General features: G+C 37.4%; 1 protein-coding gene across 1 annotated transcript; it reads right to left on the reverse strand.

Moving 5' to 3' along the window:
* Positions 1-329: 329 nt before the first annotated feature.
* Positions 330-15,514, reverse strand: LOC133871283 (synaptotagmin-4). The gene is made up of 13 exons (XM_062308692.1): positions 15,207-15,514; positions 14,920-15,028; positions 14,719-14,765; positions 14,499-14,619; positions 14,101-14,228; positions 4,560-4,661; positions 4,161-4,235; positions 3,510-3,589; positions 2,544-2,694; positions 2,228-2,458; positions 1,501-1,800; positions 1,178-1,291; positions 330-1,010 (listed from the first exon to the last, which is right to left on the reverse strand). The coding sequence occupies exons 1-13, from the start codon at positions 15,309-15,311 to the stop codon at positions 864-866; spliced, it is 1,710 nt and encodes a 569-aa protein (XP_062164676.1). The 5' UTR covers positions 15,312-15,514; the 3' UTR covers positions 330-863.
* Positions 15,515-16,211: the final 697 nt, after the last annotated feature.

Here is a 16,211-nt window from a genome sequence, read left to right on the forward strand (position 1 = left end):
CTTCTCTTCTTCCCTTTTTTTTTTTTTTTTTTTTTTTTTTTTTTTTTATTATTATTATTTTATGAAACTGAATTATAAGAAAGAAACCCGCGCATAGCACGGGTTACGAGCTAGTTGTAATAAAAACCAAATGCCTATATTCATAATAATTACATGCGAACTTAACATGTTGAATAAGATGCAAAATTTCACAGTAGATCTGGGATTTGTACAAGTATAACACCATGGCGTGTCACATCAGTAAAAGAAATTGGTAGTGTTCATGCAACAAAAACATCAAAAAAGCAGAAAGAGAAAACCAACAAGAAGTCTCATACATACCCAAAAAAAAGAAAAAAAAAAAAGAAAAAAAAAGACATTTTATTTGGAATTTTAATGAATAAATGACCTGTGGAAGCTTAGACAAGCTTGAACATCTTGTGTCCTATGAAAACATCTCCCTTCTCATCGTAATCTTCATGAACATTGTGAAGATGTTGCTATCAGTGAATGCCATCATGCCAAACAATTTGTACTCTGTGACTGTGCTCCTTGAGATTTCTTCTAGCTATGGCAAGAAAAGCTTCGAGTGTTTTCCTTCAATTCTCTTTACAGGTTGACATAATGGTAACAGCCAATGCCATTCTTATATGGGTGGGAAGGAAATTCAATGGAGTTTGAAGTCAACTCTGACGTCTGCAATGTTACATAGACAAGATATGCTATGTGGTATTCTCTTATCCTTCTCCGCTGATGTGGTATTGTCAATCCACCTTTAGATCAATCTTACTTAAAAAGAACAAAAACTCCAATGGTAAATTGATAATGCCACACAAATGGAGAAGAATGGAAGAAGGACAAGAGAATACAAAGTAGCATATAGATTAGGTTTCCCGGAATTTAAGGTCTGGTATCCACTTGAGATGCAAATAAAGCTTTCCCGATTTAGCACCATCCAGGGGAAAACTATCCTGGAACTCCCCTTCCAATAGGACCCTTGTGAGGGTCATGATGACTCTTCCTATTTTGTCCTGAAAGATTCGTGAAGTAGTAATAAGATTTGCATGGCTAAAGACTCAACTAAAAATTTCATAATAATCGTTGCGAAATGATAAGATTTGCAGAATGAGGTCACAAACTCAAACCAAGCTTGTCATCCAAAACAAAGAATATGATCAAACTTGTACCAGAAAGTTACCTTCCCAAAAGTGTCGTGGTCCCAAACTTCCAGAATCAACATATCATGTAATGCATCCTCCACAACAAAGTCAAATGTTTGATTCCAGGCCGGATTTAAGGTGTTGGTTAGAACCTGAGAAAGCAGAAAGAATAGTGTACCAGAATTTTAATCTGAGCACCATGAATATCATCTCATATCTAACTATAGAGGGTTTAGGACCTCAAGAACATGGATAATTAGCAGGCCAACAATGAAGAATTTAGATGAATGCCATTCTTATAAAGAGGAAACTAAATTTGAAAGACATGGATGGTTATTATGTTTGAGAATCTGAATCTCACCCTAGTCTTGGCTTTTGTTTCAGATTTTTTCATAATAAGGACAACAAAGGGGTCGGCCTTTCCAATCAAATCTACTGCTGGTAAGTCTTCAGCAGCTATTATTGTAACAGATAATACTCCTCTTACAATGACATTACTCTTCTTTTGCTTTGTGGTTTTTCCAAGATCACCAACCTCTCTTCCATCAGCTCCACTCTTAAGGGCCTTCTTCTCCAAACAGGTCATTGAGTATTCGGGGTCAAAAGGGTTTTTAAAGCTACTTTCTGTTCCGAAAGGACAGTACAAGAGCTCCAAGTGCACCTAGGGCCAAGAAAAATGTATTAGATCGAGATGATTACAAGTTCAAGAAAATAAGCAGCAATATTTAACTTGTTCAATCTCAGTCTGAAAGAAGGTTAGTATATGGTTAAGAACTATGGAGTAGCTATTGTACATGGGAAATGCTATAGCTAACTTTCTTTCACTTTTTTTGCACTCTCCTCAAAAATGGGGAAGTATATGTTAATCTACCAAACTCCAAAAAAAATTGAATTCTTTTCTATTTGGTTCTTGTTCTTTTAGCTCAAGTCAATTCAATAAATGCTTATATATCGGGCTCAAATACCCTAAATTATAACGCAGATTTTGGCATCATCTCTTCATTCTGATAAGGGCAAGATGCATGCCCAACACAAATATATCTATCAGAAGAGATGGATGAAAAATAAGATTCATATAGCATTCTCACTTGGCCCCTGTATTTAGTGTCTCTTTGAACTTCGAAATCCTTCACCAGGTTCAACCACAAATCCTCAACTTTACCAGGCTTAAGGTCCTTCAGTGGCACTTTAGCACAACCAATGAGTTCGGGAGCCTGAATCCCTTCATCATCAAAAATTCTTACAGTCAAATGCTGTGTAGATGCATCTTCAACAATGAACTGGAAGTGCTCATTCCAGACTGGATTCAATTGGTTATTCTGAAAATAAAACAAAGAGTTGCATTGCATTTTAACAGCAAGAAGATGAGAAGAAAAGGTTAAGAAAAAAGAGCGGTTGTCTTACAATTGTTTTGCTGGTTTTCGTTCTGTCATGCAGTGGGCGTATGAATAAGACAGCAAAAGGATCAGATTTCCCAATGACGTCTTTGTTTGTCAAGTCCTTCGCTTGCACTAGCTTCACTTCTAATGTTCCAACAGGCTTCAACTCTAGGTCACTAAGATCAACAAGATCATAGACGACTCATCAGAACAAAAAAAAAACCAATGTGCTTTGGATTTTGAGCTTGTTAGTATGAACATAAAGGATGCTTTTTAGTGAAACTAAAGTGTAACCAAATAGTTGCTCAAATATAAACATATGCATAGTTTGCATATGCAGGGACGATTTTGTGAGGTATGAAAGCAGAGGAACATCTTTAGTGACCAAAGATTAATTCTGTAATCAAGGCAGCTATCCTCCAAATTGAGATGGTTTTATTATTATGCATATAAGCCTTGCTAGAGTGTGGAAACTAGATGCCTCAACTGTAATCCAAGTCTAACTAAGCTGAGGTCAACATAAGCCAATCTCAACTTAAATGCCCTAGCACAAGCTTTCCAACATGATTTATTACATTTATCTAAATATATCAGGGTGTCGCCAAATCACCCCTCCAAATTATACTGACACAGTTTGCACCTTAATTGCAATTACCCAATGGATAGGCATTTATCTAAATATATCATTCAGGTTTCATTTCTCATCAACCCTCATTGAGCTGCAACTCAAATTCTGTTGATTAAGTACATGTAGATTATTCACCTCAAGAAGTTTTTCACATAGAGCTTATAAAAGTTGTCTGTGATACCTTATACATTTGTTAGCTTCTAAGAAATAAGTTATATATAAAGAGAAACTTTTCCAAATATATTATTTTTAAGCACTGACAATTTGATAAGTTAATAGGTGATCTGATTTTTTATTTTTTATTTTTTATTTTTTTTTTTAGAGGAGAAAAAGGACAGATAGTTCATTGTAAAATTAGCATACCTATAATCCCCAGGTAATATAGGAAAAATTTTCCGTACTGGCCATGTTATAGAATCTTCAATAGCATCCCGTATAGTTCCCTGAACATAATAAATTTCATTAGACTCCTATCTTGTTCATGATTTAAGCTATAAGGGATATAATGACAGAATCCAGTGCAGGCAAAGTGATTCACATCTGCAGTAATATCATAAGTGATATTTTATTCCATGTCATCTGAAGTTACTGCCTGCAAATGTGAGTTAACATAGCCTGGACTACTCCACCTGATATTGTTGATTCCTTCCAGAAAGTATTGGGCTAGTTATAAGATCAAAACATTACTTTTTTCCACCATTAGTCCAATAACACATGGATAGCCTTTTCCAGATACATTCAATTCTAGATCTGTACATGCTGGTTTATGAGACCAACCAACAGAATCAGCCAAGAATTATAAGAACAGAAGGAAAAAGAAGAAGAAAAAAAGAAAGATAAACCCCATATCTGGGGAATATCCCTTGGTTAGAATATTGGTTAAATGTAATATAATCATGTATTCAATATTCTAACAACATTAATAGTCAAATTATAATTTTACATGTGAAATTCACCAATCATTATGACAGTGTTAGAAACAACAGAAGTTCCATAACACAAGTTTGCACAAACCTCAATAGCATCAGAAATCCCTGGGATTGTTGATATATCACTACCCACAATTTTAAGAGTAAAATCCAGCTTTTTCTGTAGTCAAAAGCCAAAAAAACAAAACAATTGGGGAATAAAATGTGAGGACATCACATGCTTATATAATTATATAGAAAATATGTAATAAACATATTTATACAAAATTTCAATTTGTTGCTAAAAAATGTTATGTAGGAAGGCGTGCTTATAGAGATATCTCTCTCTATATAAGTATGTATTCTAGCTATGTGCATCCATGTGAAAGGAGCAGTTAGATGTTTATAAATGTCACCTCCAATAAATTTTATTTTCTTTCAGTTGTTGATATAAGCCTTAAGAAGATTGAAAAGAACCAAAGCTAATAATAGGTTAATGACTCACCTTTTCTCTCAGTGAATAAGAAACAGCTCCAAAGCAAGGGAAATCATTAACAAGTGGTTTGAAAATTAACCTGAAAACCCCAGTGAGTCCAATATTTTTTACCTAGATGAACAAGTTAAAACAGAAAACAAAAATGAGAAAGCTTTGTTATATTCATGAGAGCCCATGCTTTATTAAACAATTTTTTTTTGATACATATGAAGGATGCATATATATTCTTGCTAATGGTAATAATGCAAAACCAAAACACAGACAGTAACTGCAAAACTTTATTTCTACAAAAGTAGAAATTCTGATAAAATGATGTTACTAGGAAATGGTTGGAATTTCAAATTTTAATGTTAAAATGACAAGTATGTAACTAAATGGTTTCATGATGCATTGCAGTTTTGCAGAACAGACTACAGAGATGAGCTTTATATATTTCCTTTCATAAGATGTTAGTGTTATATGAAACAGATGCCACTAGTTTCTTTTGCAGTAGTAGACATTCCTTCTCTTAGTAGGTTACCAAATATGCACCAGTCTGTTAGAGGATCTCCTGCCCCTGCAGGTGCCCATACTGCTGCAGATTTCACTATTGCAGAATGCATTGACCCAATCACAAGTCATGCCCATACAACCAAAGAACCATACTCCAAGTCATACTTCAACCTCAAGTCATGACCATATTTCAACCCATGTTGCATATCCAGAAATGCTGCAGTGACAGGAACAAGGAGCAAGATTTTCTGTAAATTACACTTATTATTTTACTCTCAAACACCCGTGTATATAATGTTGTCTTGAACACCTCTGTATATCCTAAGTAAAAGTTCAAAATTGTTCAATACACTTACATGGTATCAGAGCCTCTATAGGCTACTGCTTCCACATCTTGATCAAATGACTTCCCCATCTTCTCCATCCCCTCTCTCTTATACCTTACCAAACTACTCTCAGTTTCCCTCACTCAAACTCGATGAAGGCAACTACATGATATGGCACTCTTTGGTGATTCCTATTCTAAAGAGCCACGAGTTGCTGGGCATAGTAGATGGTTCAGAACCATGCCCCTCTCAACTAAAGACAAATGCTGAAGGGAAGGAAGTTCCTAACCCTGCCTATTCCATTTGGATCAAGAAGGACCAATTCCTTCTTAATTTGATAAATATCTCCCTCAATAAGGCTATTTTAACAACTGTTTATGGTCTTCATACCTCACAGCAGGTGTGGACAGCCTTGGCACATCATTTTGTCTCGGAGTCCAAAGCTTGAGTGTCACAGTTAAAAAGGCAACTCCAAAGCCTGATACAAAGGTCCAAGTCTCGTACTGCATACCTTAGATCTGCCAAATCACTAGCAGATCAATTAACTGCAATTCAAAAACCAATTGATGATAAGGATTTGATATCCTTTGTCATCAGTGGACTCAACCCCACTTTCAATACTTTTGTCACAGTGTTTACCATTACTACCAGGGACAAATCTCCTTCTTTTGCAGATTTCCAAGATGAGTTGCTGAACCATGAAGTGCTCCTCAACTAGCAAACACAATCAACACCTGATATCAGCAACTTTGCATTTTATATGCAACACCGCAACACTCAATCTAAGCCTAGTCTTCAAAGTTTCAACCGCAAAGGGAAGTTTCCCCAGCAAAATCAACCCTTTGGCAAATATGGTCCCTCCAAAGGCTTTCCAGCTTCCAAAGGCTTCTCAGGCCCATATCAGAACATCTCTAGCCCCCATCAACACTTTCAAAACTCCGGACAACATCAGAATGTTCCTTACTCCTCCTCAGCAGTTCTCTGTGCCTCGACTTGCTCCTGTAGTACCCTTATCTTCAGCACATGGCAGACAACAACAATCCTTTTTCAACAACAACAGATCCTCCTACAACCCTCGGGTCCCTTGCCAAATTTATGGCAAACTCAACCATTCTGCACTCGATTGTTTTCACAGGATGAAATTCTCCTTTCAAGGATGCCATCCTCCATCCCAAGTGGCTGCCATGATAGCACATACCAATCAGGGGCTTGATGAACAACAGTGGTTTGCTGACAGTGGAGCTAATGCTCATGTTACCATTGAGTTGGAGAACCTGTCTATCCAGCAACAACCCTTTCAAGGCTCTGAGTCCGTTGCTGTTAGCAATGGTGCAGGACTAACCATCGAACACACTGGTTCAGTAACTCTTCTCTACTTCTCCCTCATCTGACTCCCCTTTTCATCTTAAGCATGTGCTACATTGTCCTTCTGCTGCAACCAATCTACTGTCAATTCATAAACTTTGCAAAGATAACCATTGTTACTTTATACTCACTGCAAATCGTTTCTTTGTGAAGGATCTCGAGACACATGCACTGTTACTAGAGGGCAGGAGTGAAAATGGTCTCTATACCTTGCGGCTGAGAAGATGTTCTCCCAAACATGCTCCTCCATTTACTGCTTTCTTCGGACTAAGAACTTCTGTTTGTATATGGCACTCTAGTCTAGGCCATCCCTCCTTCATGATTGAAAATTGTGTAATCAAGGTCAACTCTCTACCTACTTTCAATTCCAACATCAATCAAGTTGAATTTTGTGATTTTTGCCCTCTAGGCAAAAGCAAACAATTGCCCTTCAATTCTTCTACTAGAATCACCACTCATGTACTTGAGTTAATTCATATTGACTTGTGGACATCTCCTATACACTCTCTCAGTGGATGCAAATACTACATTTTTGTGGATGACTTCACTCGCTACACTTGGTTCTATCCTCTTCATCACAAATTTGATACATACAATTGCTTTGTTAAATTCAAAACAGTTGTTGAAACTCAATTTTTTGGTAAAATCAAACAATTACAATCTGATGGTGGAGGGGAATACACATCACATCTCTTCCAATACACATGGGATTCTATATCGCAAATCTTGTCCTCACACCTTACAAAAAAATGGCTTGGCTGAAAGGAAGCTTCGCCATATCCTTGAGACAGGCCTCACTTTCTTTGCTCAATCTGGATTGTCCAAACATCATTGGGTTGATGTATTTCTCACTTCTGTCTTCATTATTAATAGACTCCCTATCCCGGTTTTGGATCACTCTTCACCTTATGAGAAATTGTTCCTTAAGCCTCTTGACTATACTCTCCTTAGAGTTTTTAGTTGCAAGTGTTTTCCTCTCCTTTGACCCTACACTTCCCACAAACTAGAATGTCGCTCAAAGACTTGTATCTTCCTTGGTTACAGTCATGTAGGTTATCGTTGCTTGGATCCTATCATTGGCCGTGTTTATCTCTCAAGGAATGTGGTGTTTGATGAACATTCCTTCCCAGCCAAAGAGAGTACCCATAAGTCATCCCTGCCTTGCAAGACCAGTGCTGAATCTACAGATCACTTTACCTGTAAGTATTTCCTCCCCTACTACTCTTCCTACTCCTACTCATGATATTGTACATCTTGCTCTTACAGAAACACATTTCACTCTCCCTGCCTCTAGCACCCTTTCTCCCACTCACCATGATAGTGCAACACATGTAGGTCCTGACAACCAAGAACTCCAGCAACCCTCTCCTCTCCCTTACTATGACAGTTCAACTTTTTCTCCTCCAGCTTTCCTTGATTGCTAGAAGCCCCACACTTCTACTCCTACTTTCACGTCTCACTCTGAACCTACTCAAGCCTTAGCAGCAGCCCTTGAATCAGCTCCTCCTGCTACCTCCATTCACCCAATGGTAACCAAGTTCCGCATAACATTAGCAGTAGCTTCTGCAACTTCCCTTGAATCAGCTTCTCCAACAACCTTTCCATCCCACTCAATGGTGACCCGATCCCGCACAGACGCTCTTAAACAGAAACCTTTCATTGACTACAAACTATACTCCACCATCAAACACCCACCTTTTATAGCCCTTCTCACTATACCCATTGAATCGGAACCCACCAGTTTTGCCAAGGCCATCATTGATCCTCGTTGGCAATTTGCTATGGCTATTGAATTTGCAGCCTTACTTCCTAATAAGACCTGGACATTGTACCCTCGTCCCTTGCATCAGCATGTCATTAGAAACAAGTGGGTATACAAGATCAAACAACTTGCTAATGGCTCAATTGACAGATTTAAAGCTCGCCTAGTTGCCAAGGGATTTGAGCAGAAAAATTGGGTGGACTATACTGAGACATTTTGTCCAGTTATCAAATCTTCCACTGTCCAGATTGTTCTCACATTGGCTGTCCAATTTAATTGACCCATCAAATAGCTTGACATTTCCAATGCCTTTCTACATGACACCTTGATGGAAGAAGTTTACATGGAGCAACCTCCAGGGTTTCATGATGCTACCCATCCTGACTTTGTGTGTAAATTACACGAGTCCATTTATGGACTCAAGCAGGCTCCCCGAGCCTGGTTCCACTACCTCTTTACTACTTTACTAGAGTTTAGATTCACTCCCTCTCTTGTTGATACCTCACTCTTCCTTTTAATACATGATGACATTACCATTCTTTTGTTGGTTTATATCGATAACATTCTTCTCACAGGTAACAGCCCCCCAGCCATTCACTCTCTCATTGTCATGCTGCAAACTCAGTTCCCTGTCAAAGACCTTGGCCATCCAGGCTTCTTTCTTGGCATCAAGGCAATCCGGACTGCTAATTCTCTCCACTTATCCCAGGCCAAATACCTTGCCGACCTACTTCATCAAACTCACATGCTAGGAGCCAAGCCTACTACCTCTCTCTGCTCCTCTGTGACCAAGCTTTCCAAATTTGATAGTAATCTACTCTCTGATCCAATTGAGTATAGACAAGTGGTGTGAGCTCTTTAATATTGTACCCTTACACGGCCTTGCATCTCATTCTCAATAAATCAGTTGTGCTAACATATGCACAATCCTTCCTCTACACACTGGTCAGCTGCAAAACATGTGCTTAAATACTTGAAACATACACCTGACCATGGTTTGCTGCTTTCCAAGGGACCTCTGCATCTCTAAGCCTTCTGTGATTTGGATTGGGTAAGCAACCCTGATGATCGACGATCCACCTCTATCTTTTGCATATTTCTTGGTAATAGTTTAATTTCTTGGAGTGCCAAGAAGCAAAAAGTTGTCTCACAGTCCAGTACAGATGCTGAGTATCGGTCCTTGGCTCTAACTACAACTAAACTTTTCTGGATCCGCATATTGCTCAAAGAACTACGTGTGTTCCTCCCTACTCCTCCTATCCTATGGTGTGACAATGTGAGCGCCATTGCATTAGCTTTAAACCCTGTGTGTATCATGCCCGCACTAAACACATTGAAGTAGATTTACCATTTTATTCATGAAAAGGTTCTCAATGGTGACCTTGTGCTCAAATTTATCTCCACTCTAGACCAAGCTGCTGACATCTTCACTAAAGGCTGACCCTCTGCTCGTTTTGCTCAGCTGCGTGCCAAGCTCAGGGCTCTTTCCTCCTCCATTCGCTTGCGGAGGGATGTTCGAGGATCTTCTGCCCCTGCAGGTGCCCATACTGCTGCAGATTTCACTACTGCAGAATACATTGGCCCAATCACAAGGCATGCCCATACTGTACAACTAATGAACCATACTCCAAGTCATACTTCAACCTCAAGTCATGACCATACTTCAACCCATGTTGCATATCCAGAAATGATGCAGTGACAGGAACAAGGAGCAAGATTTTCTGTAAATTACACTTATTATTTTACTGTCAAACACCCATGTATATAATAGTCTCTTGAACACCTATGTAAATCCTAAGTAATAGTTCAAAACTGTTCAATACACTTACACGGTCAAGCAATTTGTTGAGAATCTTAGCATAAATAATCCTAACCTCATATATGTGCATTTCATGCACAGAAAGAGAAAGAAAGAGTCTATTTGGAGCTATTTTTTCACATGGAAGCCAACTCACTTTGATGCATATATGCTGGAGGTTAAATCAAAGTAAAATGCTGAGCTTTAACGAACTTTTCAAGCACCAATAAGTCATATAACCTCTAAGCCAACAATATTTATCAGTTACATCATGCATGCCAACATTTGCGACAAAGATGTTGGGAAAGGCAAAATTCGCATGTAAAGCTTGCAGTCAGTACTAATAGGCCGTGAAAGGCATAAATGGAATGTTATATTCTTTAACCTATACCTAAGTATATCAACCATAGATTATCCCATCATGTTAATTTACTTGGGCAAGATGAGAATCATTTTTTTTTAAGTTATATCTTTTTTATTAGATTAGTCTTCGCATTAGCTAGAAAAGCCTGTGCTCTCTTATCCAAAGCCTAAATTTTCTTTGTTTCATTTGGTCATTAAGACCCCTCACATTCCAACTACCAAAAAACATGGAAAGCCAAAAAAATGATTGCTCAAGGAAACCACTTGCTTTCTTTGCTCCTTGCTTAGGGGGGAAGAAACTTTATTCTATTTAAGGGTTATGCTCTTTTTCTCAAGAGGGTCCACAACCTTACTGCAACGTCATGAAAATAAAACGTATAAATTATTATTAAGAAAATAATAAATTACATAGAATATTCACTAAGAATGTTCTAAGATGGGGTACGGGAAGACTCGAGGAAAATAGGACAAAACAGAACGAAAAACGGGGTCGAAATCACAAAGTTTGGGGTTTCTGCGACTAGCTTAATTGAACAAGCACTATGCCTGATTGACCGAGAGTGTACACGTGGTAGGGTTAGGAATTTTTGGCTGGAAAAATGGAAGTCCAATTGATCGAGCTTGCACAGAGTTGTTGTGTCAGACTAAGTCGACTCGGATTGAATTTTTCTAACTCTCATTTAACGTGAGTCATGATGGCTCGGTCGACCAAAAGTCAGGCTCGATCAACCAAGACACATGGCACAAGATCGATGGGCTTGATGAAAAAGGCCTAAGCTTGATCGATTGAGCACTTTAGCAGCCGACTTAAAAGCCTATAAAATAGGCAGTTAACGTTTGAGAAAGTTACAAAATCTTTCACTCTTTGTTTTCTAGCATGAGTAAGACTGAGTGAGGAGAATCTTGAGTGGCGACGCCCTGTGGAAGTGAGTTGTAACGTACGGTGTAGGGAGATGTTTGCATGATGAAGCTTTGAGAGTTTGTATAGTAAACTACTAACAATATTATGATGCCACATGAGTGGTTGTATTATTGTATTGAGTACTGAAAGAATAGGGTTTTAGAGTTATTTTGATAAAAATACAAAAGGGGCTTGCATGGCACGTGGAAAATGCGCGTAAATGCATTGATGTGTTGCGTAAATTTTGTTAGGATAAAAATAATGTATAAAAATATAACTTTTACAAAACTAGGGTTTTGATCATAGATTTGAAAGTTAGAAGTTTTTCAACATTTTCAATGTATACACATTGTAAACAATGTCTATGGACTCGTTGAAGTGAAAATTTGTCAAAAGGTAGGGTTTTGGAACATTTTTGTGAAAAACAGAGTGCTATGAGTACCCCTTTGTCGACCGAGCTCAGGATAGTAGGTTCCTAAGAGCCTCGACTAATGCTCAATCGATTGAGCTCGAGGCAGTGAGTCCCAGTAGCTCATGTAGCACTGTGAAAGTAGGGTTTTCACAAGGGTTTTCATGATTTTCGAGGGTCCTAGGGTTTGATAGTGGTTCTAGGGTTTTTAAAAAGGATTAGAACCTAATCGATAGACACAATGTGAATGTAGAGGTGAACTGAATTCAAACCAAGGAAAAGTTAGTTCAGGAGTAAGTGAAAAGTTGTAAGTATAGAGTTACTGACCTAGCACTCAAATGTTTTATACATGCATGTTATACGTATTATTATGAGCATGATTTAATGGTGATATTGAGCCCCGAACATTTGAACACAACTATGGATATGAAATTGCCATGTGATTTACATGTGTTTAAAGAAATTTTAAAGAAAAATGATTTTAGAAATGAATGAGGTTTGGAAGGAAAATGTGGTTTTACAAAAAAGGTTGTGAAAATGCGAAATGAGTAACTCGGCAGTTAAGTGGGGGTATACACTTAACACCCCGAAGTTATGAAGTGGGAAAGAAAAGCCTAACAACGTCGGCGGTTAAGTGAGAGTATACACTTAGCACCCTGATGCTAAAAAGGGACTAGCAACCCGGCGGTTTAGTAGGCGTATACATTTAGTAAACTCTAACAGTTAAGTGAGAGTACACTTTAGCACCCAGATGCTAGAAATGGGGAGAAAACACTAGCAAATCCAGTAGTTAGGCGGGGGAATATGCCTAACAAAACAAGTATATAACAAATGAATGTTATGTTTTGGAATATGCATGAGTTTATGATATGTATTTGTTGATGTTTAAACTGATATTTTACATTACAACATGTTATAAATTGTTTTACTTGCTTCGTATTATATGGTATGAAGTTATATGTATATAGAAAAGAAAATGCAATGGAAAATAGAGTTTGGGTTTACTGCTATGTATAAAAACCTCTCTCTAATACGTGTGACTTGCAAAATGGCTATGATATATTATAAACAAATCTTTTGAAAATTATGCATTGTGATAGCTGCTTTACAAGCCATGGATAGAGGAATATTAAAGGAAAAATGGGGCTCACATCACACATGATTAAGGTCAGGATATTTATACTTGCTGAGCCATGGACTCACATCCACCTATAAAATTGTGAAAATTTTATGTATGTCACCGAAGAGGCAGTCGTGGAGGACCCGTACGCGTTTATGGAATACTGTCCGTGAGGCCGGTAGGAGGCCTCCCCCCTTTTGAAGAGCTGACTTTTGATAAGTCAGTTTTAGATGTACACATGCCGCTTGTGGCATATTTTGAAGTTATGTAAAAAACTATAGAGTTTAAGTGTATGTAATGACGCTATGTTTCATTTATAAAATAGAGCGATGGTATTTTATTGATTCATGGTTTCAAAAAAAAAAAACAAAAAAATTGTACTTGATTTCATTCTGCTACGAGTGTATGAGTAAAGTAGTAGCGCTACGTAGAATTGAGATAATTTTGCTATATGGCTTATATAAAAGCCAGGGCGTTACACGTACCACCCAATGGGTTACAGTCCGGAGAAGCGGTGAGGGGTTCAGAGTTTCTTCCTAACTAAATACCAGTGGGAGAAGAATAGCCCAAACCAGGTTTCCCCTCAGAATGTTACTGGTGGACAGAAGAAGCATACAAACTGCTTGTCTCAGTATTCAAATGCTCAGATTATATACATTGATGCAATATATTCAAAACAATGTATCTAAAATTCATAACAGAATTCAAGTTGGTTGCTGATATTCTAACCATTGAAGATTACATTTGACCTATTTGAAGCTCAAAAGTATCCAACTTTTCAGGATAACACTAAATTTTTGGAAAAGGTCATTAGTTTTAATCTGATTCTATTAGACATCTACATGGAACTCTATGGATCAAATGGATATATATACATACAGCTTTCGATGAAAAAGTAGAAGTCAAAAGTTCAAATTCCTTGCAACCCAGAAGTGTCAGAATAAGTATGTGGCAAATCTATTACTGAGCACAAGCAAGATGAGTATTAAGCATGAGCACTAAGTTAAGGCTAACCTGTACAGGTAGTGCCACACCAACTCTGGTTTTTATATCAAGTTTAATATTTGGGTTACCATCCCACTGCATCTCCAACTCCATAGTGACTCCCCGAGCATCACTTTCACTTTCAATAATGGAAACTCCTAAAGAACAACAAGAACTTGGATGAGTGTCATCACAAATTAATAAAACCATCATGTTCTCTCAGAATTTATCAAACAAATTTTTACTTACTAGTTTTCTCTAAGATTACTAAATTCTTTTTTTTTTCAATTAAAAAATTATCTTTTCAATATGTTTGAATTTCAAATTACCAAAGTAGCACATGAAGGCACTTGAATTTTTTAATCTGATGTACATATCTTTTATAATTTCTTCGTACCAGAGTAAATTGAGTAATCAACCAAACTAACCTGTGAATTGTGGAGCCACAGTGCCAAGGGTGAACTTGGAGAACTTGAGTGAATCTAAGATTGCTGGCCTATATTGCTCAAGAATTGGCTCCAAATTGGTTCTTATCAGCTCTGATGCTGCCTAAAGATAACAACTTCTCATTATTAATACATCAAACCAAACAAATATTTACCACCGGTGGGGTGAAATGAAATCCATTGAAAGACGAAAAGAAATTACCTCATCAACATATGGCCAAATCTTGTCAAGTTGAAGATTAAGCCATGTTAACTGCAATCAATAAAGAAATTAGCGTAAGTGCAGGGATCAAGAGTGCGTACATAGATATATGCATGCACACATGCAAACATATACGCATCAGGGAGAATTCATGCTTGTAGGCTAATCTTAACTTCCACGCAGGAAAAAGAAGGGTTAAACTTAACTTCTGTCGCTCTGAAAATACAACCCAGTTTGGATAAAACTGAGCTGGAAGAATCTTTCTTGAGTCTTCCACTGTCAATCTTGCAAATGCAGCCACCGTCTTAGCCTAAAAAACGTATATAAGATCAACATAGATCTCAAAAGAAAAATGAACAGAAAAGATATCAACATTTCGAATGAATCAGATTCAAGCCATTCCAAACGTAAAAAAAACTAAGTATAGGATCAAAGAACATGATTTTAACAAATGCCATGAATTCAATCAAGGCAAACGAATACTATACCAAATCGGCACGACGCCTGGATCGGATATTTCCATAACGAGCGAAGGCGATGACCAACCCGATGCCGAGGGTGATGCCTATAAACACACCACTGTAGAAACTCATTTTCTGCAGATTTTAGAGATACCCCATTGAGAAATACAATAAACCCAGATGTTATATATCACTTTCAGGGATTATCATTAGCTCAAACATGAATTTCTATGTGGTTAAAGGCTCAGGGAACCATTGTGAGCAGAACAGAGGAGAAACAGAGTATGATAACAGAACGGGATTGGGGAGTTATAGTTGGTGGGAAAATGTACGGGTGGGTGTATGAATGAAGAGAATGAGGAGGCTGACACGTCCAATGCTTACTTACTTGATGAACAAACAATGTGATTAATTATTAGTTCTTTTTGGACTTCGGATTAAAAGTAGTTTATTCTTTTCTTTTGCTTCCTTCCTTTCTTTCAAGTTTCTTCAGATTCTCATGTAAAATTGTATAATATCATTCAAAAATATGTAAAAGAACTCGCATCCAATTTCTTGTTGATTAGTCTTTGTCGAACCAAGATTAATTTGATCCTATAGCTAATCACAGATGATATGTAGCTTCAAACTAAATTCCTCCAAGGCAATGAGCTTTGAGACTAGTTTATCCTGTACCTTTTAGATATGTGTAGACCCGAGCCAATCATGAACTTGATTTCTTGGTTAGTAATCCAAGCAAAATTTAAAATCCTTTTGGTTTTTTTTTTATTTTTATTTTTATTTTAAGTAGATCAAACTTCTATATAAAATTAACAATTTAAGCATAATGTTCTACATAGATAAAACCAGTAATACAGTGAGGGAATTCCTCAAGAAAACTAGTAAACCAGTATACCATACTACTTTCCCACCGCTATGAGCATAGTAAGATGATGATGGGATAGTGACGTAGTATATAATATTACTCTTTGGTTTTTAGCCTTTTGAATACATATGATTAAAGATTAGTGCTACATGTTACACTCTTATCTC

The sequence above is a fragment of the Alnus glutinosa genome, chromosome 6 (assembly GCF_958979055.1).
Source record: "Alnus glutinosa chromosome 6, dhAlnGlut1.1, whole genome shotgun sequence".
NCBI lineage: Eukaryota > Viridiplantae > Streptophyta > Magnoliopsida > Fagales > Betulaceae > Alnus > Alnus glutinosa.

Coding starts and splice junctions, on each gene's coding strand:
- LOC133871283 (XM_062308692.1), bottom strand. CDS start 15,311: ATGAGTTTCTACAGTGGTGTGTTTATAGGCATCACCCTCGGCATCGGG. Junction 14,229..14,498: donor TGTGGCTCCACAATTCACAG/GTTAGTTTGGTT, acceptor GTTGTTCTTTAG/GAGTTTCCATTATTGAAAGT. Junction 1,292..1,500: donor AAACAAAAGCCAAGACTAGG/GTGAGATTCAGA, acceptor CTGCTTTCTCAG/GTTCTAACCAACACCTTAAA.